General features: G+C 35.0%; 1 protein-coding gene and 1 non-coding gene across 4 annotated transcripts; one reads left to right on the top strand and one right to left on the bottom strand.

Annotated features, from left to right (window-relative positions):
* Positions 1-4,865: 4,865 nt before the first annotated feature.
* On the top strand, positions 4,866-10,054 carry LOC102630411 (uncharacterized). Of its 3 annotated transcripts, XM_052441797.1 has the most exons (5): positions 4,866-5,141; positions 5,670-5,915; positions 6,115-6,344; positions 8,493-8,901; positions 9,459-10,054. In XM_052441797.1, the coding sequence occupies exons 3-5, from the start codon at positions 6,318-6,320 to the stop codon at positions 9,968-9,970; spliced, it is 948 nt and encodes a 315-aa protein (XP_052297757.1). In that variant the 5' UTR covers positions 4,866-5,141; positions 5,670-5,915; positions 6,115-6,317; the 3' UTR covers positions 9,971-10,054. The 3 variants fall into 3 exon arrangements, with proteins under 3 accessions (XP_052297757.1, XP_052297758.1, XP_052297759.1); XM_052441798.1 differs by lacking the exon at positions 6,115-6,344 and having other exon boundaries at positions 4,867-5,141; XM_052441799.1 differs by lacking the exons at positions 4,866-5,141; positions 5,670-5,915; positions 6,115-6,344 and adding an exon at positions 6,919-7,407.
* Positions 10,055-21,689: 11,635 nt separating this feature from the next.
* Positions 21,690-21,796, bottom strand: LOC112496416 (small nucleolar RNA R71). The gene has a single exon (XR_003062968.2). It is a non-coding gene; the product is annotated as a small nucleolar RNA R71 (small nucleolar RNA).
* Between the last annotated feature and the right edge of the window lie 2,857 nt (positions 21,797-24,653).

The raw sequence follows: 24,653 nt of genomic DNA on the forward strand, positions 1-24,653 counted from the left end.
ACTTATGATCTTTTAAATCAAATATCTCGACATCTAAACAAAAAATTTATTTTGTTTTTGGTCTGCTTTATGTGACATTAATTATATGTTATTTTTCATCATGTTGTATATAATGATATCTAATATTATATATTATTGAACAATTTATGTTACCAATTAAGTAGCACTGCAGACACAATTAATCATAAACAAATGTGATAACAATTACCATATGTTTCGTCATTTTTAGAGAATGTTAAAATAAATGAAGAAGAAACATATGGCATTCATATTCATGCCACGTCTATGCTGGTATCTTCACTGTTAGAAGTTTAACAACACTAATTTCGAAATTACATATGGCCTGTGTTGGATGTTGCCTTATAAAGAAACCCTACGCCAGCCAACGGAGCAATATTTCAACCCTGTTTGATACTGTGCTTCTTAAAATTATTATTTCAAAAGAGTTGGATTATTGGCACTCCGTCATTAATCTTACAAAATCCTTGTTATATTACAATTATATTTCCATTTATATGCTCTCTCTTCAAATTTATTTTGCTTGCACAATATAAAATTTTTTATTATCATTAAAATAATTCGAATTTAAGAAGTAATCTTCTAAACTAAAATAATATTCTTGTAATATACATAGCAACAAAATCAGGATACAACATAGTGGGAAAATAAATTAAATGAAATTTTATATCGTTAGAAATAATATTTTAAAGATTTTCAAACTAATTGTTGCACCCAAATTCTACAAGTATGATAAAATTTCATTATACCCATAAGATATTCATTATTTTCTAAGTTTTTTTTTTTTTACTTTTTTTAGATATTTTTCTAATAACAAAGAAAGTTTAAAGAGAGGAATACAATTGTTCAGACTGAAAGAGTGAGAAAGTTATTAAGAAATATAAGATCTGCAAATTAAAAAAGTATTTATTTAGAAAAATGATATTTTTATTATTAAATGGAGTATAATTAAAAAAAAAAAGGGATTTCAAGAGGATTTTAGAGGACTGCTAATAATCGGACTCAATTCAAAATCATATTTTACACGTAATTTTAATAGTTATTTTATAATTATAATTTTCTTATTTCACCAAATCGCAACACCTCAATATTAAACAAGGCGTTAAGCACAATTATCCTTCAACGATATTTTCTACACATGCCTCCATTTTAATACTCTTTTGGTGGTGTCAGCAGCATTTGGGATATCATCCACGTCAAATTCTCTCACTGCTTTAACATACCCATCAGATTCATCTCCTAGGCTTTGACACCAAAATTTCCTTCGACTCTTTGTGTTGTCCCCACGACAATGAAACTTTAACTTGAGTTACTGTATTAACTTTTATCCCTCGGCCAGCTGCTTCAGTTCATTCAAGGTAGGATCAGTCTTTAATAACTTGGTTGAAAGATTTCCACAAGCTCAGCTACCTTTCAGATATTCGGATCAACCTAACTCGGTAGGGGAAAAGTTTATTGTTGTCCCTACGACAATGAAACAATAAACTTTGCTGCAGACAGAAGAAAAGTTTATTGTCGATCACCATTATTAATTATAAGGTAACAATTAAGCTTCCACTATTTAAAGATGTGGCTAACAAGCTTCCACTATTTGGGTGAAATTTGCGCACCATTGAACCTTTTTTTTTTTTTTTTTCTACCGAATTTCGTAAATTATAAGATTTTAAATTCGAATATATAGGTTGGGGCGGAGTCAGGGTTTAACTTTAGGGGTTGCCGAAATGTATAAGAAAAAAGTATTGTTACAAAAGCAAAGTAAATGCTATTCAAATGTTAAATTAAGGAAGATATAAACTAATTATTTTTTATACCATCCAATTTAATCATATAGCAAAATAAATACATTCTGAAAAAGTTTTTGTTGCCGATTTTCAAAAAAATTGGAGATTCAGGAAGAGATGTTGCTAAATTTTCTCCACGATCTTCTCCTTGATCTTCTCCTTCATTAGATCCTACTTGATTAATTCCTCCAGCTTTTCTTCCTGGTTTAACAAACTTTCATTGGACTTTCGGTTAGAAGTATCATTGTGACGGAATAATTCTAAGGTTTTATAACTTGGAAAATGAACCCTTTTTGTCGGATAGCTGTACATTATTTATAGAAAACAAAGGTGGTGGTTTCAAAGAAATTAAATAAAGTTTATGTATTAACAAGAAAGCAAAATCTAAATTTGATCCGTATAAATCTTGAAGAATCTACCATAAAGGACCTATGAGCAAATCTATATCCGAAGAATCCGCTATAAAAACATACAAACAAATTTAAATCCCGAAGAATCTGCTATAAATTTGGCAAATAATATTGTGATTATGAAAAAAAAAATTGTAATTTTGTAGAATAAGATTTTTTTTCCTTAATCAGTTACATTTTTTCATAGTAATAATCAAGTTTATAAGAAAATACAAAATTTTTTCATGAATTATAATTTCTCCCCTCTATTATAAGTAAAATAATTGATTGATGTGATAATTTAGATAAAACTACTGCATCAATCGTTTGGACTTAAATGATTGGTAACCTCTCTATTTTTAGTTTGTTGAAATATAATCTTATAAATCTTTTTTGGTTAGCATTTGGCGGGAAAGTCTATTGCTGACAGGACCAATAAATCAGTGACACGTGGTAAAGAAAGTCAACAAAGTGAAATCTGCTTGTTTGATGGCATGTCAGTATAGCTCTCAAAGGTCAAAAGATAAGTTTTATGAGAAAAAAGACAATTTCGATAAATATGTCTAACATTAAGGGGTATTATTGAAACCTAAATTTTAGTGGTTTTTTGCTTCGAACCAAACCGAATCAAATTGCTATAATACGGTTTGGTTCGGTTCAGTTCAGATTGAACCAAACCAAATGCCCACCCTTATGTCTAACATTAAGGGGTATTATTGAAACCTAAATTTTAGTGGTTAGAGCTAGCACGTGAGCAGTGCATGTAATCATGAGAGAAAATAAAATATCTTCTTTTTGGCTAAGGATGGGGACCGCGTTAGTTATCTTTTACTGTTTTTTGAAAAATAATAGGACAATAGCGTTGGGCAGCTATTACATGCCCAGCTGTGGTGGCAAAAAGGTGGTTGGAGGTTTCATTGCCTCTCAAGCTCATGGGTCTCACTATCAAGGAACCATAAGCAAAATTACTTAAACAACTCACCTAAGGGATGCTATCCATTAAATGAACGCCACGTGTCTAAAATTATCAAAGTACCCTTAGGCACACTCCACAAAAGATTAAGGGTTTTTCTGAAAATTGGGAATTTCTTGTTATTCAAGAAAAGAGTCATCTTCTTCCCAGGAACAAAAATGTCATTGTTAAAGTTTTAAAGTCCCTTACACCTTGAGGCCGCCACTCTATCATCCAAATCTTGGGTCTCGAACTCTATCTCTCTCTTTTTGCTCCATCCAACCTTAGGCCCTTCTTTCCAAATCTGATTTCTTGAGACACTGTTTCATCTTCTTTTCCCTCCATTTTAATACATTTTTAGAAGATCTTTACCACCTCATCTCTCAAACAAGCTCTCCCATTATTCTTCTCTAAAAAAACTCTTTAATCTCCATAAGACCACATCTTCCTCATGTTATTACCCACCATATACAACCTTTAATAAGGTTTTGTTCATATCATACAACAAATCATGTAATACTTCAAGTACATAGTGGATTGCTCCCACGGAGGTAGGCCAAAAAGGTGAACCATGTAAAATATTATGTGTGTATTGAGCGCCGCAGATGAGCTCTTTAGAGCTATCTTTGAGTTCATTAGAGCTATTCCTTGAGCTCTCTAAAGCCCTTCATGTCAACTCTTGAAATTAACTCTCATAAACTCCATTGAACTCTTCATATCAATTCATCTCCCAAATCACCTCAGTTCACCTCTAAAACCACCTCAATTCACCTCTCGGATCACCTCAATTATATCTCATGCCCGAAACAATAGAATTACATAATAAACCCAAACTAATTAGCCTAATCTCTTCACAAAATATAAATTTTATTTGTTTTAATCGGATTTGGCCTAGATCCAATGAGAGCAACCACCTAATGGTTCAAAATGGGATTCTAGCGAAAATTTGGTTAAAACATTTAGCATTTCTTTATTCGATATAATTCTTGCTCTATACCAAAATTGATTAGAAAACCTTTTCAATTTAGGACCAGCTTGGTAACGTTATACCTTTTGAAATATTTGTTACCAATTGCACTATAGAAATAATTAGTTTTCAAAAGAATCAATTAAAATGTTTGATAAAATTTACTTTAAAAGGGCAGTAAGTTTTAAAAGCAGTCGTATGTGTTTGGTAAATCTTATTGCTTAACTATTCTAAGAATATAAATAATTAAATTGGACATAATATTGAATTAAATTTATTTAAATATGTATATAAAATATTTTTTTATTGTGTATATGTAATAGCTGATAACTAAAATAAATAATTTTTATTTTTTATGTAGCTATCTCACTATAATTAGTAATAATAATAATCTATCTAAAATTAATGATTTTATTTCCTAATTAATAATGATAATTCTTAGATTTTATAATATATATGAGGATATATATGAAATTGTAGTGGTATAAAATGATTCTCAAAATCAGATTTTGAAAAGATATTCATTTCCTTCTTTTTAAAATCTACTATAAGATGTGATAATGTTGGCAAAAAATAATTGCTAAAATAATTTATCAAGTACTAAAATTAATTTTTAATTTTTTAAAATTATTTTTTAGCCTCCAAAAACAATTCTAAACAGGCCTTTAGTACGATTCTATAAATCTAATACAATTAGATAAATCCTAAATTATATTTATTCAATTAAAAAGTAAAATCCAATAAAATTTAAGGGTGAGTAAATTTCAAAGACGAGAACTGTCGAACCAAACCGATAAACCGATGGGTTTATCCTAAGACATAAAATCAATCCGCCACACCCTCACTGTCTTTCACTCTAACGACAGTGAGCCGACAGCCGCTCCTCTCTGACGCCTACGGCCACCGTCTCGCGGCAGTCAGCCCGTCGCAGCAGCTCATCGCCTCCGTCCCTGTCGCAGCTCGTCTTTTCAGCCGTCGGCGTCATCTCATCTAGTCGCCATTCGTCGCTTCAGCCAGCCGTTGCCGTCGCGTGGGTGAGTTAATTAATTATGGGAGTAGATATGGAAATTGATAGCAATAATCGAAGAATTATGCAATATTGATGTATTTATGGAATAAGTTGTAAACTTCATTTTATATTTAAGGGGCTGTGGCCATATGGATGGTATTGAATAATTGTAATTCGCCAATGTCTGTGGAAAAATTCCTTTTAAAATTCCGTACTTCTTCCCTATTCATATCAAATTACTAGATTAATTTTTGTAGCAGCTATTAGATTGTTTGTGAGCTGTTAGTTGTGAAATTCTATCGTTATTGTATTTGGGGAAAATTGCAAAACCTTTACAAATAAATATATTTATGTTTTTTTTGGGGGGGGGGGGCAGCTTTGAACTTGTTATTGAAAGAATTGTGATGCTGTTATTAGCTTAGAAATGGGATTTATTGTATTGGCAAGTATTTTATATAATTTGTATTTTTTTCTGTGTCTGAGAGTTTTGTTGGGTGTTTTGAATGAATCAAGATTACTTAATTTTTTTTTTTTTTGGTTTAATCCCTTTCAGTTGTCATCGAAACCGCCATTACCAAAAAAGAAATAGCTTAAAGATCAGTAGAGTGGCAGCAGTTCACTAGAATTCCAGATGATAGTGACAAGTGCAAATGCAATGTCCAAATCGAAAAGATTTGAAAAAAAGGAGATGATATGATAAGCAAAAGAAAAGATAAAAAGGGATTGGTAACCGTAAACTGCCACAAAACAATCGCCGACAGCCCGCCGCTAAGTTTCTCAGCGACTTTCTCACAGACAGGTACTAGACGTGTCTCCATTTTACACTACAAAAGTCAGAAGCAATCCCAAATCTCAACAAAGATAAAAGCAAACTAGTTTCTCAGTTCTTTGTTTTCCTTGTAGAATAATTTTGTTTTGTTTTAATGGACTTGCATAATAAATCAAACAATTCCAATTCAATTGAAGTCATCTTTGACTCTTCACTGAACCTAGAGCAGACTCATCTCAAAGAAGGCTATGATGAAGGCTACACTCACGGCCTAGCCACCAGAAAAGAAGAGGCGAAAGATGTAGGCCTGAAACATGGCTTTGAAACTGGCGAGGAACTAGGCTTTTACAAGGCTGTCTCGATGTCTGGAACTCGGCTATTCATTTCAATCCGACCTGGTTGTCGGCCCGGGTCGAAAAGAGTATCAGGCAAATGGACAAATTGAATGAGAAATATCCAGTAAGTGATCCAGAGAATGAGAACATTCAAGAGATAATGGAGGCTTTGAAGCTTAAATTTAGAATTATTCGGGCTGCATTAGGTGTGAAACTGGAGTATGATGGGTAGTGTCACAAGGCTATTTTCTTCGATGCGGCAAGCCCGTGATGGCGCTAAGTTTTCCGCTTAGCCAGCCACTCGACAATTCGCAATGGAGGCTACGTGTGTGAAACACACCCCAAGATTTTCAATGATACAACAACCGAAACACAACACAAACACAAGGCACACGAGATTTATGGAAGCACCGACTTCCAACCTTTTCTTATTAATCAAGAACAAGGAACTACAAATAGCTTCCAGCAAGAATGCTTGGAGAAAACCACTCACTGTCTACAAAACTTGGCTCCCCAAGCTCTCCCCCGTTAGTGCTACTTATAGCATTTGTAATTGACAGCCCCACTTACCAGGATAGCATAGATTATTCCCCAACCCATACCTTGTTTGCCACCAGCACACATAAACAAATAAGCCCACTATCTAAGTGCATTGCCCATACACTATTGTTTAGGTTACATTGAATAGTGGCGGACCATCCCCACTTAGACAAGATCCCCATTATAGGTAGTGCCCATGCAGTGGTGGGCCGCCGCCACTAAGAATTGCTCGAACAATCCTCTTGGCCCGATGCTTGTGTGCGGAACATGTTCTGTGCGTGCGCGCTCTATTGGCGCGCCTGTCCGCTATCCGTTAGCGTGTGCGTGCGTGCTGCCTGGCACGCTTTGTGTGCGCGCATGCTGCTTGGCGCGCTCTTGCGTCCGCGCTTGCCCGCTGCGTACGCTTGCTTGCTGCCCATCAGCGTGCGCATGCCTTGCGTGCATTTGCGTGCTCGCTATACCACCGGAGCACTTGTGCGCTGCCTTGCACATATCTCGCGCGCACTGCCCATCAGCCTGCTAGTTGCTGCCACGCCCCAGCCCGCGTGCAGACTTGCCTTGTTTTCTCGCACGCCCGCTGCCACATTATGCTTGGCACAAGGCCGCTAGCCAAGCATTGGTGTGCCTCGAGTTTAAGGCTGTAACAGGTAGCCTAAACCCAAAGAGATTGCATTTTGAGTCGAAAGCTAGTTTTTTATGTAATAATCTTGGTGATAATGCATAGTTACATTAATTTTTCCCCCCGTTTTCGTAGGAGAATTTGATATGATATAACTATGTTGCATTTTAGTCTCAAGTATTTGCTTAGTTGGTTTGTATTGTAGTATTTTGGTGACTACTATGGATTGCCTAGAAGGTTGAGGGTCAGCAAAATTTCTACTAGGGGGTGTTTCGGTTCGTTTGCATTCATTTAGTTTTGAAGCACTGAATTGGATACTGCTCACCCCCAATTTCCAGTAACACTTATCTTATCATAGTAACCCCATCCATGCAGGCACATGCGTGCAAAAATGAAGATACTCAGTACATTGAGACTATATGTGTTGGTATTCTATTTGAGCATGATTAAAGAATGACAGGACATGAATTTCTTTCTGGAACACTCAACATGTTTAGCTATGTTGTTGACATTGTGATGGAACAAGTGATGACTTTCTATATTTCTTGCATCACTGATCGAGTTGAAATTGTTATGTGAGAAAAAATAAACATTGGAATATTATATTGGATACCCTGGAAAATGAAACAGAGCTGAAAGAGGCAGTTGGCATAGCTTGAACTACTAATGTGAGGATGAGAGACATGCAATTGTAAATTTGCATATTGAGCAGCATAAAAAACTAATGTAGGGCTATTATAATTATGCTGAGCTTTGCGCACTCAAATATTGATTAGGCATAAAAAAATCACCAGGTGGCTGTTCTTATTTGAGTTTATACAGGCTTTAATTTGCAATCCAAAATTGTAACAATAATTATTATATTTTTCACTTGATATAGTTTTAGGCAGTGATTGCTATTCTGTATTTCTATGTTGACATCTATGTTTCTGGTTTGTCTTCAGCTTTAATTTGCAGCTATCTAACACTAATGTTTTACTAGTTCTAGAATGTTGCTTGAAAATTTCTCTTTTGAAGTTGTTAGAGTGTGGTCCCCAACTATTATGGCCGCATAAATTCCTGATGATGCCATTTCATTATCCCAATCTTTCTTTGTTGTGCAATTGGTGGCAGGCAGCAAAGAGAAGAAAAATGTTAAAGCTGATGCTTGCTTGCTGCAAGGTATATATATCTGAAAGTCGAAACAAGGCTGCACTGGAATCAATTGAACAAGCTGCTAAACTATTTTCAGAAGCTGCTATTGTCAACAAATTTGAAGATGTAACTTACAATAGAGTTGGTTATACGGTGGTCTCCAAATTGGCTCCAAAGCCATCTTCAAACTCTCATCCTCTGAAAAGTACTGTGTTTGCCATGGTTAAAGCTGCTTTTGAGAATATTGACCTAGATATGCATTCTGGAAGTCATCCTAGGCTTGGAGTCGTGGACCATATATGCTTTCACCCTTTGGCTTCTGCACCTTTGGACCAAGTGGCCGAGATTGCAAAGTCTTTGGCAGGAGACATCGGATCTGACCTTCAAGGTTTGTTTCCTAGAAAGTCCAATGAATATAGCTACTAGAGATTCTAGCAAAGCTGAAAATATGAATTGGTACTTTTGCCTTCTCTAAATTCCTGCACAAATTCATAACTGTGAAAGGGCCAGATAAGCCTAAAATAACAGCATGTTTTGTTTTGTACCTTATCCAGCCTGAGGGGTGTGTCCAATACAATTTAGTGCTTTATCCTATTATCTTGTTAAGCAAACTTCAGATGCCAGAATTATTGATAACCAAGCGCTTTGAAGTTTTGCACTGATACAAAACATTAGAGTGTTCTGATGTTTGTGGTTTCTTTTGTATCCTTTCTTGTTCAGGAGAAAGGACGTGCATTGAGTGAGCTCTTTTCTCATTTAACATGGAGTGTTTCCATTGTATATTTTGCCAATTCTCTATATTTAGTGAGCCTAAATATAGAATTGGGTTACCAGAATGCATCTCTTATCTTACTACAATGGTTACAATTAGTAACTCATGAGCATGTTTTATTCTCTTGGGAAATTTCCTTTGCGCTTGCTGATGATCCTCAATGTAGCCTGCAGTCCCTACCTTTTTATATGGAGCTGCACACGAAGAGGGAAGGACACTTGATTCGATTAGAAGAAATCTGGGATATTTTAAGCCTAATTCAGCTGGAAACCAGTGGGCTGGAGGGTTAAATTCAGAGTCTTTATTAGTGAAGCCAGATAGAGGTCCTGATCAAATGACTCAATCAAAAGGTGTCATTGTAATTGGATCAACGAGATGGGTTGATAACTACAATGTTCCTGTCTTCTCCACAAACATTGCTGCTGTTCGCAGGATAGCAAAGCGAGTAAGTGAAAGAGGAGGTGGACTTGCTTCAGTACAAGCCATGGCTCTTACACATGGTGAAGTTATCACTGAGGTAGCATGTAATCTGTTGGAACCCAGTAAAATAGGAGGAGATAAAGTTCAGCTAGAAGTCAAAAAGCTTGCAGGGGAAGAGGGTATGGCTGTGGGGAAAGGATACTATACTGACCTTTCACAGAAAGAAATAATTGAACGTTATATGAAATTGAATTCACTTGCTTAAGATGTAGATGTTCATTTTTTATTTACTTTCTGTCTTAAGATATTATGTATTAATTCCTACAGATGATTTCCTCTTCTTCTGAAAGGGACTTTTTTTTTTTTTGGGTGTTTTTTTTGGGGGGGGGGGGGGGCGGTGGGGGGGGGGGGATATGTTTGGAAGTCTACCATTTTTCTTCTCTTGTTCCAAACGATTTTTTTTTTCTCTCAATTATCGTTGGCTGATTTTAGTTCGAGCGAAAAAGATTTAATAAAATAGGTTACTTGTTCTTTTTTATTTTAAAAATTTTGTTCAAAGAGTGGAAGAGAAGATGAAGAAAAATAGAATGAGAAAGGTGAGTTTTAATTGGTGTAGGTATGAATAAATTTTTAAATTATGACAAGTGGTGTTGATTGGAAATATTGGGTGTCAGCTCAAGTCGGCATTTTTCAAATTCTAAGTTAACACAAAGCAAAAAGTATCGAAATGTATTTTTTTTCCCCTCATCCAAATTAATTGTGAAAAACAACGGGAGGGAGGCTTTGCATCCATCATTAAAACTTTGAATGTCTCCATGATATTTTTCTGAAACGTGGGAGTGCAATTGTCATATTCCATGTTTGTTTTAGTCATTTTACTGTCATTATTTGAAGTAAACGCCATTCGCTGCCATCTACCTTGTTTACTTTTTATTTTTTTGTGGCCGTTTATTTGTATAATATAATCTAATGCATTTGCTATTCATTATAACCTTATCCTACATGTTAGTAGATATTAATAAGAGTAGAAAATTTTGGTTGCATTTTATAATTTTAATATAAAATAATTTAAGTTTGATCGTAAATATAAGTAGTCTTTTGATTGTAATATCAGCAACAACAATAATAATAAAAAAGTGATCCAATGCAGGTCAATTTTTTTTTAAAGTTCTAATAAATTTCGTAAAAAGGTCCACTCTGCTGCCTTGTGAAGGGTCTACAAACACATGCGGCATCTCTTTGACAAAAGGAATATAAAGATCAAACAGATGTCCTGATGAACGTGGGTTAATTGACAATGAGTCACAGTAATCTATTTCACATGCCGCTTACCTAACACGAAACCACTTAAATCTTGCAAGCTAAATGGCACAATTCCATTTCTGTGAGCTTTTTTTTTTTTGTTTTTTTATGTCTTTTCTTTGAAAAAAGGAAGAACCGAAAGGAAAAGGCGAAGTGAGGAAGAGCCTGCCGTTTTGAAACATCTTTACATGTATACGGGATGCTTCTTTCATAGTTCTCTTGCCTTGCAAAATTGATTAAATAAAATAATACAAGTCTTTTTTTGCATGACCTTATAAATTTTGATGGTCGGTGCACCCGTCCGGTGGTGTGACTTTGGAGATGGCCAACGGGCCGCCCCAACAGAGCATTGTCCGTTAAGGAATGGTTCAATTTTGTCACTAGGCTGACGTGGCAGAAATTTTTATATAAACTTATATTGTACAAATTAATGTTGTATGATAAAATTAGTTGAATTAAATATTTCTTGGCTCACGTGATTTATTTTTATTATTTTGTTTTTTCATTCAATTGATGAATTAATATTACATCAGTTTATACAATATAATTTTGTATAAGAGTTTGTGACTGTATCGTCACTCTAAAATAATTTCTGCTTATATACACACATATAGGCACAAAATCGAGTGCCTATATAATTTCTGCTTGTATATATAATTTCTTTAGATATACAATTTTTAACACAAATTGCGTTAAAACTAATGATCAGGATTAAATCAAACTTAATTCTGTTTTTTAAGCCTAATTAATAAAATAATGAGACCGCACAAGTAACAATTAATTTTTTTTTCAGCCCCCTCCCGAATTCTTCTTTCGACGTTTTTCTCTCTTCCAATGAATGCTTTTACTTTGTTATTAATTATGTCCTCTTGAAATTAGATTAAATCTTAAAAAATAGTTAGGGACGTGGGTCAACCGTTTATAATTATGAGTCCTTAGGCGAATTATGTCATCACTTTCATATATTAGATAAAATCCACGACACAAAGCTAATCAATTGCAGTCTATTTTCTTGCTTGGTTGTTCATTGCTTCTATTAAACAAAGCCATTAAGAATTTTATGGATGTTTTCCCGAGAAGCAAGCTATTACAGCGAGCGGCTGGAGCGGTAGGGAGCCGAGGAGCAAGGCAGTAGATAAGATAGAAGAAGGGGCCAGGCTCCCGGTGGAGCAGAGGAGTTTGTTTAAATAAATTGATTAATCAATTGTCTTCATCTATAGACAAACCTATGATCTTAATTAATTGCGTCTGTCCAATGTCCAAGATGGATCCCCAAATCCGAGTTATTTGTCCATTCATGTGACAATTATTGGCGTCTATCTTCTTCTTGGCAGTGTTACAAAATGATAAATTTGATTTGTACATGAGCTTTAAGTTTTTCAGTGGAAAGAAATTTAATGCCAGTTTGCTTGTTACGTTTAAGACTTTTTGTGGTTAATGAATATTCCATTCCAAAATATATATTATTATTGTCAGAACTGAAAAATTTTTAAAATAAATTTTTTTTATTAAACATTTTTTTGTTGTTAAAATTTATGAAATAAACTACTTAGACATTTAATTCTCAATTTTGAAATGGAACCTTAGGAGATGTGGCAGATTATAGACACGGAGATGACGGAATTACCCATCCAATAGGAAGTGGTCATAAAGTTTATTTTAAAAATGAGTGATGATAGAGCCACAAATTTTTGTTTAAACTTATATTGTACAAACTGATGTGATATTAATTTAATGATGGAATGAAAATATAAAATAATAAAAATAAATTATGTGGGTCAAGTGATATTTAATTCAATCAATCTTATCATATTATATGAGTTTGTACAAAATAAATTTGTACAAAAATTTATAAGTATATCATTAGCCTTTAAAAATTTAATTTATGTTCTTGATGATGCTTTTATGCCTCATTAAGCTACAAGAAACAATAGACCGAGGATATCGCAGAGATGGGACAAAAGGTAATATTTATGATGAAAGAGATTGCGTCTTTTAGAACAACCGATGTGTCAAGTTTGTTCTAGAAAAGGATTAAGAGAGCATAATTAAGTTGACATGCATAAACTAACTTATAGTGCGTTTGGGACAACGCTTAATCAACGCAATAGCACGCATACATTAATTTTATTTATTAATTTCTTCTTTTAGGAAGATAAGAGTACATGAAAAGGAGAAAAGAAAATTCTTTATATCTCTAAAAAAATCTTATTGGTCGCAATTAAACTAAATTGATACTCACACAATTGATAGGTCGTAATATACCTATCTTTTTATTTAATTTTTAAAAAATATTTCATACACTTTAACCGATGTAGTTGGGCTTTCTTCCGTGTTGAGGAACAATAAAAAAATCAAGATTATCATTTGTAGCATCATCATCACCAATACTCGAACGGACATCTAATATGTGCCCGTCTGACCAATTCCTCTTGTCTGAAAAATTCATATTAAAAAACTTAATCATAAGTGCATAAGTTAAAACAAGAATGATAGACAATATTTAACTGAAGTTGGCCAAAATACCGGCGCAGGGAGTCTAGCTTCGGGTGAACCGTTATGAAATCACAAAAGTAATTAAGTTGCTTTAGCAAGTTCTAGCGTTTCATATTTATAGAATGAAGCAACCAACTGTAGATTCAAATAATAAATCTTTACAAATATTGCCAACAAATTATTGAGTGCCAACAAATATAATTGAATATTTAATTTTCGACTCGGACGTATGGCCGGTCGGCAATCAATTATTAAAACAAGACAAACTATTAGCAATACTAAATTCTTTTCTTCACAGATGTTATCTTCATTTTGGAATGACTGGACAGGACTGCCAAAATATTGATCGACTTCTGAACAATATTTTTTTAAAACGGCTCAAATTCATGCCATGTACCCTAATTTTCTTTTTCTCAATATTATCATCAATTTAGGTCTTGAATTTTGATTTTATAATTACTTCTATAGGGTCAGAGATTCATCACACCTAATAAAAATTCAAGTTTCTAGCGCCTTCAATTTTTTGCTGTCATATTTTGTTGATTTCATGAAAATTAATTCTAATAATTATTCAGGATTAGTAGTGGCTAAAACTATGAAGACCTAAAATTATATATAAGTTTTCCCTGATTATTGAACTTTGGAATTGAAATTGCGCAACGAGTAGGGTTAGTTGTGCGGCTAGGCTATGTTCTGTGGAACGTAAAATGCTTCTTATCCAGTAAAATATATAAAGTGCCTGCACCAATCATTCAACAATGAGTACATACGAATTAAAAATTGTGCATTCGCCTATTATATTCATACATTTTAAGCATATATAATTGATTAGTCTAATTATTTGCAGCTGCTCGAGCCTGTATGGGTTGTGATCACTTGGTTTCCATCATTAAAATCTTTGGGGGATTCATTTTTTTTTTACTTTTTTTTATTTGTTGGTGTTTTCAAAAGATTTTGGGGGTAAGAAAAGCCAAACCTATGTAGAACAATGAATTTGTATTTTTGGGGGAGATGGGGTACCTCACTGGTTTGTTGTGTGCGGCGCGGGATATTTGAAATTTGGGGGAGGTGAGAAGAGGAGAGGGAGCGGTAACAATGGTGAAAGGTCAAAACCGAGAGAGGTGTCCTTCCAAATGAGGTTCACGCCTGCAAAACAGTGAAATAGAGGTTAGAAGTGAAGCCGGGGTACCCCGGCGTTCACACTCCGACTTTCAAGTTAGCAAACTTAAGCTTTTATGGCAGAGAGATCTAGCTAGCCCTCTGTAAAGTAGGGTTTAAGGTTGAAGAAAACCTATTTTTTTGGAGTGTGAGTGTTTATGGGTGAATGAGAGCCTCCTGGAGAATGAAACCTAGGCATCTTTATATATGAAGTACCTCAGCTGCCACGTGGTGTATCCTTTTTTATTAACATCCTTTTACATTTTTTTTATGATTTTTGGGCCGTTATGTGCATGTTCGCGGCGTATCTCATCCTTTGGAAACGTGGCGCGCTCTGGAGAGTGGACCATGGTACCTTTGCTGTCGGGTAGGCGGCTGAGGACCACTGTCCTTAGGACAGTGTCCTTCACTTTTGGCTGGCAGGCGGCTGTCCCTCCTTTTAGCATGTCGTTTTTTATTCCTAATTCTGACAAAATCGAATAATATTTTTTAAGAGATGGAGACGTTTCTCATGGCGGATATTTTCGGAGGATTCTCTTGCATTTGTTCTGCTGGGTACCTCGAGTTACGTGGGATACCTCAATTTATGTGGGGTACCTCTAATTGTGCGGGATATCTCAAATCACGTCGGGTACCTCAGATTGTGCGGGAATCATTTCATTTGTCGACACGTGGTGCTTTACTGCTTTTCCTATTTTTCTCTCAAACAACACCCCCCTAGCAGTTCTCCAAAAGAAACTAACTCCTAAGTGTAAGGATCCAGGTATGTTTACTATCCATTGTAAAATTGGTAGTGTTAGAGTTGAAAAGGTTATGTTAGATCTAGGAGCTTCTATTAATGTCATGCCTCGTTCCATTTATTCATCTTTGAATGTTGGTCCATAAAAAGAAACTGGTGTGATAATTCAACTAGCTGATAGGTCTAATGCATATCTTGATGGGGTATTATAAGATGTCTTAGTACAAGTTAATGAGTTGGTTTTTCCTGCTGATTTTTATGTACTTGATATGAAAGAGGATAACCCCTCTAATTCTGTCCCAATTTTGCTAGGAAGATATTTTCTTAAGACTGCTAGGACTAAAATGGATGTACATAAAGGGACTCTCACTATGGAGTTTGATGGAGAGTTTATAAAATTCAATATGAATGATGCCATGAAATATCCTAATGCGGAACATTTGGTATTTTCTGTGGATGTTATTAACCCTATAGTGTAGGAATCTTTTACAAGGAAAAGACGAAAACATTTCATGATAAAATGATTTTGAGAAAGGAGTTCTCTGTTGGTCAAAAAGTTCTTCTTTTTCATTCTAAGCTTAAACTTTTTCTAGGTAAATTATGTTCTTGCTAGGTTGGACCTTTTATTGTTACTAATGTATTTCCTCATGGTGCAGTTGAGATTCGGAGTCCGACCTCTGACAAAGTTTTTAAGGTTAATGGTCATCGTTTAAAACCTTTTTATAAAGGTTTTTTGGTGAATATTGTGGAGGATGTGGCTCTCGAGAATCCCAATTATGGAGATTAATATATAAATGTATATAGCCAAAGACATAAAACAAATGTGCTTTTTGGGAGGCAACCCAAAGGATTTATTTATTTTGATTTTTGTTATATCTTTTGTTTTTAATTTTGATTCAGATTTTTTTTAAAATAATATTTTTGCTTATTTTGGCTAGAAGAAAATTTTTGATAAGGCGTGCCTACGTCTTAACTAATAAGTACTTCTGTGATTTTTAAAGTAAAATAGTTTTAAGGCGTGCCCACGTACTTATTAAAAAAATACTTCTGAAATTTTTAGTGTCTCAAAGTGATTCATAAAAAAAACATAAAAAATTATTTATTTATTTATTTATTTGAAAATAAAAAACAAAAAAGTTTTTTTTTCTTTCTTTTATATATATTATTTATTTATTTGAAAAAAATTAAAAAAAAGAAAAAAATTTTTTTTACTGTTCACAAAATCCCTAATTCACAAAACTTTGTTTTCTTCTCCAGCCTTCATCGAGCAGCCACGCAGCACCAGCAATCCACCATTGCGCACCAGCCCACGCAGCAGTAATAGCAGCCGTGCGTGCAACCAGTCCTATCCCGTGCCACGCAACAGCAGCAGAAGCCGTGCACGCCCAGCTCCATCCTGCATCCATCAAGCAAGCATCTCCCGTCAGCGCACATCTCAACATCCTGCAGCACCAGTCGTTTGTAGAAACCGTGTGCGCATCCGTAAGCATCTTGCGTGCGCAACCAGCCCATGCATCTTAGCAGCGCAAGCACCAGCGCGCGTGCAGTAGCCCGCGTCTCCAACACGCATTTGCAAGCATCTCGCCTGCGCAACCAGTCCATCAAGCACCATCCGCTAACAACCTGAACCAGCAGTCGTATACCCACAAGCTCTAGTCGAGCAGCGATCGTCCACAACCAGCCCACGCCCTGCATTCCAGCCGCGTGAATCGAAAATCCGTGAGTGAAATTATTGTAACAATGCTGAAGAGGAAAGCATCAACTTCCAAGTCATCTAAAAGGACACCCATCGCAAAGCAATCCAAGATTGCCGCTCCCACTACGGTTCCATGGAACACAGTTACAGATTCACGCCAAGCCGTGAGACAATGATCGAAACATGGAAAAGGCATGAGTGTTTTGCCACTTGCGGAATCCAATCTCGGAGGGTGCCTCGCATTCGCGACTCAACAAGAGAAAGAAAGATACAAAGATATTTCCAACCGAAAAATACTTCCAGCTAAGTATATTCATTACCCGAATCTTGAAAAATTGAATGTTAAGGATAATTTTAATTCTTTGATAGATAAGATTGGTTTGTGTAAGTTTGTTGATGTTGATTGTTTGGGTTATGTATGTTGATTGTTTGGGTTATGTTGAGTTGATTAGGGAGTTTTATGTTACTTTTCAATTTAATATACCGAATGATTTTACTTTGCATACCCCGGATGTTATAAAGTTTAGGTTAATAGGACAAAATTTTTCACAATCTATCACGAATTTTGACCTAGCTTTAGGATTCATTGATGATGATTATTCTTATAGTGATGCATATTTAGGGACAACTTGTGACTTCAGCGAAAAGTTTGAGCCTTATGGTCTTTGGGGTAATTTATCTTTTGATTACAATGCCTATAACCCGAGTAAATCAAAGAGTTGTTTCTTACGTGATCCTGTTTTGAAATGTGTGCATCGATTCTTAGTATATAATTTTTTAGGAAAAAAAGATCACTCAGGAGTTTTCTCTAAAACTGAATTTTATTTTATCTGGTGCATGTTAAATGATGTGAGGCCTAATTTAGGTTTTTGGTTAGCAGATCAATTTCAAAGTGTGCTTACACGGTATAGGACTTTATTTCTTGGTCCATACATTACTCTGTTAGCTATAAACCTATGTGTGCTTGATCCTGACAATAATGATTTGCATCCTTCTTGCAAAAAGGAATTTTTGGATATGTCTGCATTTAAAAGAACAGGTGTGGTCGAATACAAGGAGGGGAAATTTCAGTTTACTGAACTAGTACCAACTCAACCTCCAAAGAAGCTTTATGCTAGGAGTGGTGCTACCTCTGATGATGAGTTTGACGACGACATTGCTGCCCCGCCGACTATTCTTTCTACATCCACACCACCTTTGAGCACTCAGTTAGAGAAAATAGAGCACAAGCTGAACAAGATGGAGCAGAATTTGGCCGCATACTTCGAGAGTGTGGGATTTATCCTACCATTTCCGCCAAGCCCATAGACGTTATGTGGATCAAAGCTCACAATTCAGGGAAGTTTTGGCCTTTAATCTTTTATCCTTACGCTTTAATTTTAAGTGAGCTTTGATTATCTTACATTGGGGACAATGTAAGTTCTTGGTGTGGGGGAGGGAGTTTTGCATTATGAAAGTATTATTTTCACTCTACTCATCCTTAAATGATTTTGGAGTTAGTATGCTTCATATATTATTATTTTTCTTTTCTTTTCTTTCTGACTACTCTTTTCCCATCTATCTCAAATTATTTACATCTATTTTTATTCCATCATACTCTTTCATCACTCACATTTTATCTTTCACTTTTCATATTACTACATACATCTTTCTCATTTCTTATTATTTTTACCTTTTCTTTTATATATCACTCCTACATTCTTCTCATTCCAAACCACTATTGATGGTTGATTCATTTGAAGAGTGTCCATGATTTGATGGAAAATTTACCAACTTTGTGAGGATTTGAGCCAAGGAGCAACCACTTTGCTCTAATATTTATGTTATGAGAATATCAATCTTAGTTTGTTTATTCTAGAATTTGCTTTGTTATGCATGTTGAAGCCGAATTACGGGATTTTATGCATTAAAATGATAAGGTTAAACCATTTTTTATTTTTCTATTCTCTCATTTTTTTTCTCTACCCAAAAGACCTTTATTTGCTATTTTTGTTTGAGCCTTTACCATTACCCATTTAATTCTCTCCGTCCACTTCACCATTTTTCTTCTTTTTGAGCCTCAATTTAAGGAGATTTTTGGACTCATTGTGTGGATATATTTTGTTGCTTTTTCTACCTTGTATTAAAGATTCTCAATTAGATCAACAAGCATTATGCTTGAATTAAATTGTGCAAGGTTCGTTTCTTTTGTTTGATTCAAAAAATAGGAAAAAAATCGAAAAAAAAGAAAAAAATGTTTACATTCTTGGTAACTTGAGTAGAAATAAGCATTTCGATATCATAAGGTTCATTCAATGAGTTAATTCTTCTCATTTTGATCTCTTTTTCTTTCATACACCTTTCTTTTTCATTTAACCCATTTAAGCCCGTTACAACCTTTTTAAGACCCTTAGATTTTTGCATTTAATTCATGTTTTGTGCATTGAGATGTGATATATGAGCAAGCTTATGGTAATAGCATTCTTTGATTTAATTTGAGTGTATAAATGACACCCTAAACACTTTGAGTGCATGGAGTGAAGTCATTGAGAGGGCTATTAAATCTTATTGCACTTGAATTTTGAATGGATCTTCTTGGTGGTTGAATGTTTTTATTTTAGCTTATGAGATTCTATACTTTAAAATCCTTGTCTCTTAAATGTTGATCGACTTAAATTCTTGAGGTATGCTTGCTTAAAATTGTTTTTGGATGAGTTGAGATGAGAATTGAGTGGAGATTTGGGATTAGTCTTAAGTTATATGCTTGAGGACAAGCATCATCTTGGTGTCGGGGAATTTGTTAGAGTGCAATTTATGCACTAGTTTTGCATTGTTTACTTCCTTTAATATTGATGTTTTGCACTTAATAATAGTGATTTACTTGTGTTTTACTTTTGTAGGTGCAATTCTATTGATTGGTGATAAAATTGAGCTACAAGATGAAGTTTAAGGATGATTGTTCTCTTGGAGAAATTATGAGCGTCAGAAGAACTTTGTTGATAAGGCGTGGGCGTGTGCTGTCAACTACGGACTTGCAGTTTTTAGTTTAACGTGTTTTGTATTTTTAGTTATTTTTGTAATTACGAATTTAATATTTCAGATATTAGTATTTTATTTTAAATAAAACTCTAGAGGAGAAGAGAGAGAGAGAGTATTTAAAGGAGGAATCTGTTGTAAAAAATTTGGAGATTTGGAAAACAAAAGAAACCCTAGATCTAAATTTTTCTCTTCTCTTTATGAAGAACTAAATCTATAATTCTGGTTGAAGGTTAATGAAGCTTTGATTCATCACTATTGTGAGATCTTTCTTATGCTTTAATTGTTTTATTGCTTTTTGAGTATTTGTTTATTCTCTGAATTATTGTCATGATTATTTTTGTTAATTAGATAATTGGCCACTATTTAATTTATCAACTTAATCTATTGTCAATTAAAGGATTCATCGTATGAAAAATTTAATGTTTGTGACAAATAATATAACAGTGAGTTGTGTTATGAGAATAAACAATCTAATTTAAATGAACCATCGTATATGTTTGTTGATTAGGATTTTGAGTCTCTATGGTTTTTCAAGCTGTCAATTGATTAAATCATATGATCGTATCTAGGGTTGTCTATTGATTAGGGAAATAACCAACGGTCGGACCTTGGTTATCGACTAGTTAAGGAGAGATTGGCTATTAAAGGGTCTCAATAGCTATAACCGGTCTATTTATAAGTAGTAATAATTTATATTTGAATAAATGATCAGTAGTCGAATAAAGCTGAGTTAATTCCTTCAACCAGAGCTTTCCCCAATTTGAATTACAAATTTAATTTGCATTCTTGTTATTTTAATTTGATTTTTATTATTATCAACAATTCCCCAATTTTACGTTTTACATTTTAAAAGGATTTAAATAATTACCAATCTCTGTGGACACGACCCTCCTCAATCATTATACATAATTTATTTAGAGTAGGTATTTATTTTTACTGGCTTCAACAATCATCAAGTTTTGGCGCCGTTGCTGGGGATTGGTGTCATTTATTTAATCATTTTTACGTTTTACTTGGTGTATGGTTCGTTTTTCTCATACATGTACACTTTCATTTGATCCTGAAATTGAGAAGACAGCTCGCCAGCTGAGACAGCAGACGAAGAGAGCTAAGCAACGATCCTCGTTGCCTTTGCTTTCTGAAACAGATATAGTGCCTGATTTAGTTGAATCATCTAGCGATTCAGAAGAACAAGTGATGGATAGAGTTGCACCTGTAGAAAGAACTCTTAGAGAGTTAGCTGAACTAGACTTGAATCAACAACCACTCTACATTCAATATGTAGACTTGGTGGTAAATTTTGAATTAAAGGCTGGTCTTATTCATTTATTACCGAAGTTTCATGGTTTTGTAGGTAAAGATCCTCATAAACATCTCAAGGAGTTTCATGTTGTGTGTTCAATTATGAGGCCACAAGGCGTGACTGAAGAGCAGATTAAGCTGCGTGCTTTTCATTTCTCTTTAGATGGACTAGCTAAAGACTGGTTGTACTACTTGCCTCCTGGATCAATTACAACGTGGAATGGTTTGAAGAAGGGATTCCTTGAGAAATACTTTCTTGCTTCAAGAGCTACCAATATCAGAAAAGACATTTATGAGATCAGACAACTTTCTGGGGAGACTTTGTATGAGTATTGGGAGCGATTCAAACAATTGTGTGCCAACTGTCCTCAACATCAAATTTCTGATCAACTTCTTATTCAATATTTTTATGAAGGACTGTCATTGATGGATAAGAGTATAATAGATGCTGCTAGTGGAGGTGTGTTAGTGAACAAGACCCCTACTCAAGTAAGAGAGTTGATTTCAAATATAGTTGCCAATACACAACAATTTGGCAGCAGGCAAGATCCCACTTTAAGAAAGGTGAATGAGGTAAATATTTCTTCTGTTGAACAACGTTTAGATAAACTTACTTCTCTTTCAGAAAAGTTTGTTGTAGGTAATGTGCAACAGGTGAAGACTTGTGACATTTGTTACAATATGGGTCATTCAACTGATATGTGTCCTACACTTCAAGAAGAACCCGTTGAACAAGCCAATGCAGTTGAAGGATTTCTAGGTATGCCTCAGAGGAGGTATGATCCTTATGCACAAACATACAATCCGGGATGGAAGGATCATCCTAACTTCAGCTATGGAGTTAGGTCGTCAGGATTCCCACAAAAATATCTACCAAGACAACCAACACCTCCACAGTCAAACTCCAAGTCAGGTATATCTCTTGAAAAAATTGTTAAATCACTTGCGACTAACACTCAACAATTTCAGCAGGCAACTACAACAAGCATTTAGAACTTAGACAACCAAATGAGTCAATTGGCGACTACAGTGAGCCGTTTGGAGTCTCAAGCATTAGGGAGATTGCCTTCACAATCTGAGGTGAATCCAAAGCAAAACGTTAGTGCTGTCATCTTTAGAAGTGGAAGGAGTTGCAAGAGCTTAGTAAGAAAGTGACAAAGCATGTAGAGGATGAGCTTGAGAAGAATGAATTGATGCCTAAATCTCAAGATACGCAACCCATCAGAGCGAAACCCCTACCTATTGTGATACCTCCTCCTTTTCCAAGCCGGTTTGCAAAATCCAAGAATGAGGAATAAGAGAAAGACATCCTTGAGACATTTCGCAAGGTTGAGGTAAATATTCCTTTATTAGATGCTATAAAACAAATACCTCGATATGCTAAAGTCCTTAAGGAACTGTGCACCTTTAAGAGAAAATTAAGAGGAGATGAAAAAGTTCACATAGGGGAGAATGTTTCAGGAGTTCTCCAAAAGAAACTACCTCATAAGTGCAAGGATCCAGGTATGTTTACTATCCCTTGTAAAATTGGTAGTGTTAGAGTTGAAAATGTTATGTTAGATATAGGAGCTTCTATTAATGTCATGCCTCGTTTCATTTATTCATCTTTGAATGTTGGTCCATTAAAAGAAACTGGCATGATAATTCAACTAGCTGATAGGTCTAATGCATATTAGAAGATGTCTTAGTACAAGTTAATGAGTTGGTTTAACGAGTTGGTTTTTCCTGCTGATTTTTATGTACTTGATATGGAAGAGGATAACCCCTCTAATTATGTCCCAATTTTGCTAGGAAGATATTTTCTTAAGACTGCTAGGACTGAAATGGATGTACATAAAAGGGACTCTCACTATGGAGTTTGATGGAGAGGTTATAGAATTCAATATGAATGATGCCATGAAATATCCTAGTGAGGAACATTCGGTATTTTCTGTGGATGTTATTAACCCTATAGTGGAGGAAGTTTTTTACAAGGAAAAGACGAAAACATTTCATAATAGAATGATTTTGAGAAAGGAGTTCTCTGTTGGTCAAAAAGTTCTTTTTTTTTTCATTCTAAGCTTAAACTTTTTTTGAGTAAATTATGTTCTTGTTGGGTTGGACCTTTTATTATTACTAATGTTTTTTCTTGTGGTGCAGTTGAGATTTGGAGTCCGATGTCTGACAAAGGTTTTAAGGTTAATGGTCATCGCTTAAAACCTTTTTATAAAGGTTTTTTGGTGAATATTGTGGAGGATGTGGCTCTCGAGAGTCCCAATTATGGAGATTGATATATAAATGTGTCTAGCCAAAGATATAAAATAAAGGCGCTTTTTGGAAGGCAACACAAAGGATTTATTTATTTTGATTTTTGTTATATCTTTTGTTTTTAATTTCGATTCAGATTTTTTTAAAATAATATTTTTGCTTATTTTGGCCAGAAGAAAATTTTTGATAAGGCATGCCCACGTCTTAACTAATAAGTACTTCTGTGATTTTTAAAGTAAAATAGTTTTAAGGCGTGCTCACGTGCTTATTAAAACAATATTTCTGTAATTTTAGTGTCTCAAAGGGATTCATCACTAAAAAAAATTATTATTTTATTTATTTATTTGAAAATAAAAAAAGAAAAAAGTTTTTCTTTTCTTTTCTTTCTTATATATATATATATTATTTATTAATTTAAAAAAAAGAAAAAAAAAGAAAAAATATTTATTGTTCACAAAATCCCTAATTCACCAGAATTGGTTTTCTTCTCCAGTCGCTTGCAGCACACCAGCAGCAAACCAGCCCGCCTAAACTAGCGAGTATCTCTCGCAGCAGTAGCCCGCACAACACCAGCTCATCCCCCGCGTGCGCAGAGCCAGCGTCATCAGTGTGCAGCACCAGCTCCGTCCCGCGTCTCGCAGCCCCAGCATTCCGCGCATAGCTCTGTGCTGCAAATTAGCCGCGTAGTATCCTGCATGCAACCAGCCCCAATCCGCGTACAATTTTATCCGCAACCAGCCTGTGCAAGGAACCAGCTCCAACCCGCGCAGCACAACCATCCGCGCACAACCTGAACCAGCAGCCGTGTACCCGCAAGCTCCAACCGAGCATCAATCGTCCGCAACCAGCCCACGCTCTGCATTCCAGCTGCGTGAATCAAAATCCATGAGTGAAATTATTGTAACAATGTCGAAGAGAAAAGCATCAACTTTCAAGTCATCTAAAAAGACACATGTCGCAAAGCAATCCAAAATTGCAGCTCCCACTGCG

The sequence above is a fragment of the Citrus sinensis genome, chromosome 5 (assembly GCF_022201045.2).
Source record: "Citrus sinensis cultivar Valencia sweet orange chromosome 5, DVS_A1.0, whole genome shotgun sequence".
Taxonomy (NCBI): Eukaryota; Viridiplantae; Streptophyta; class Magnoliopsida; order Sapindales; family Rutaceae; genus Citrus; species Citrus sinensis.

Coding starts and splice junctions, on each gene's coding strand:
- LOC102630411 (XM_052441797.1), top strand. CDS start 6,318: ATGGACAAATTGAATGAGAAATATCCA. Junction 6,345..8,492: donor AATTGAATGAGAAATATCCA/GTAAGTGATCCA, acceptor AATTGGTGGCAG/GCAGCAAAGAGAAGAAAAAT. Junction 8,902..9,458: donor CATCGGATCTGACCTTCAAG/GTTTGTTTCCTA, acceptor TGTAGCCTGCAG/TCCCTACCTTTTTATATGGA.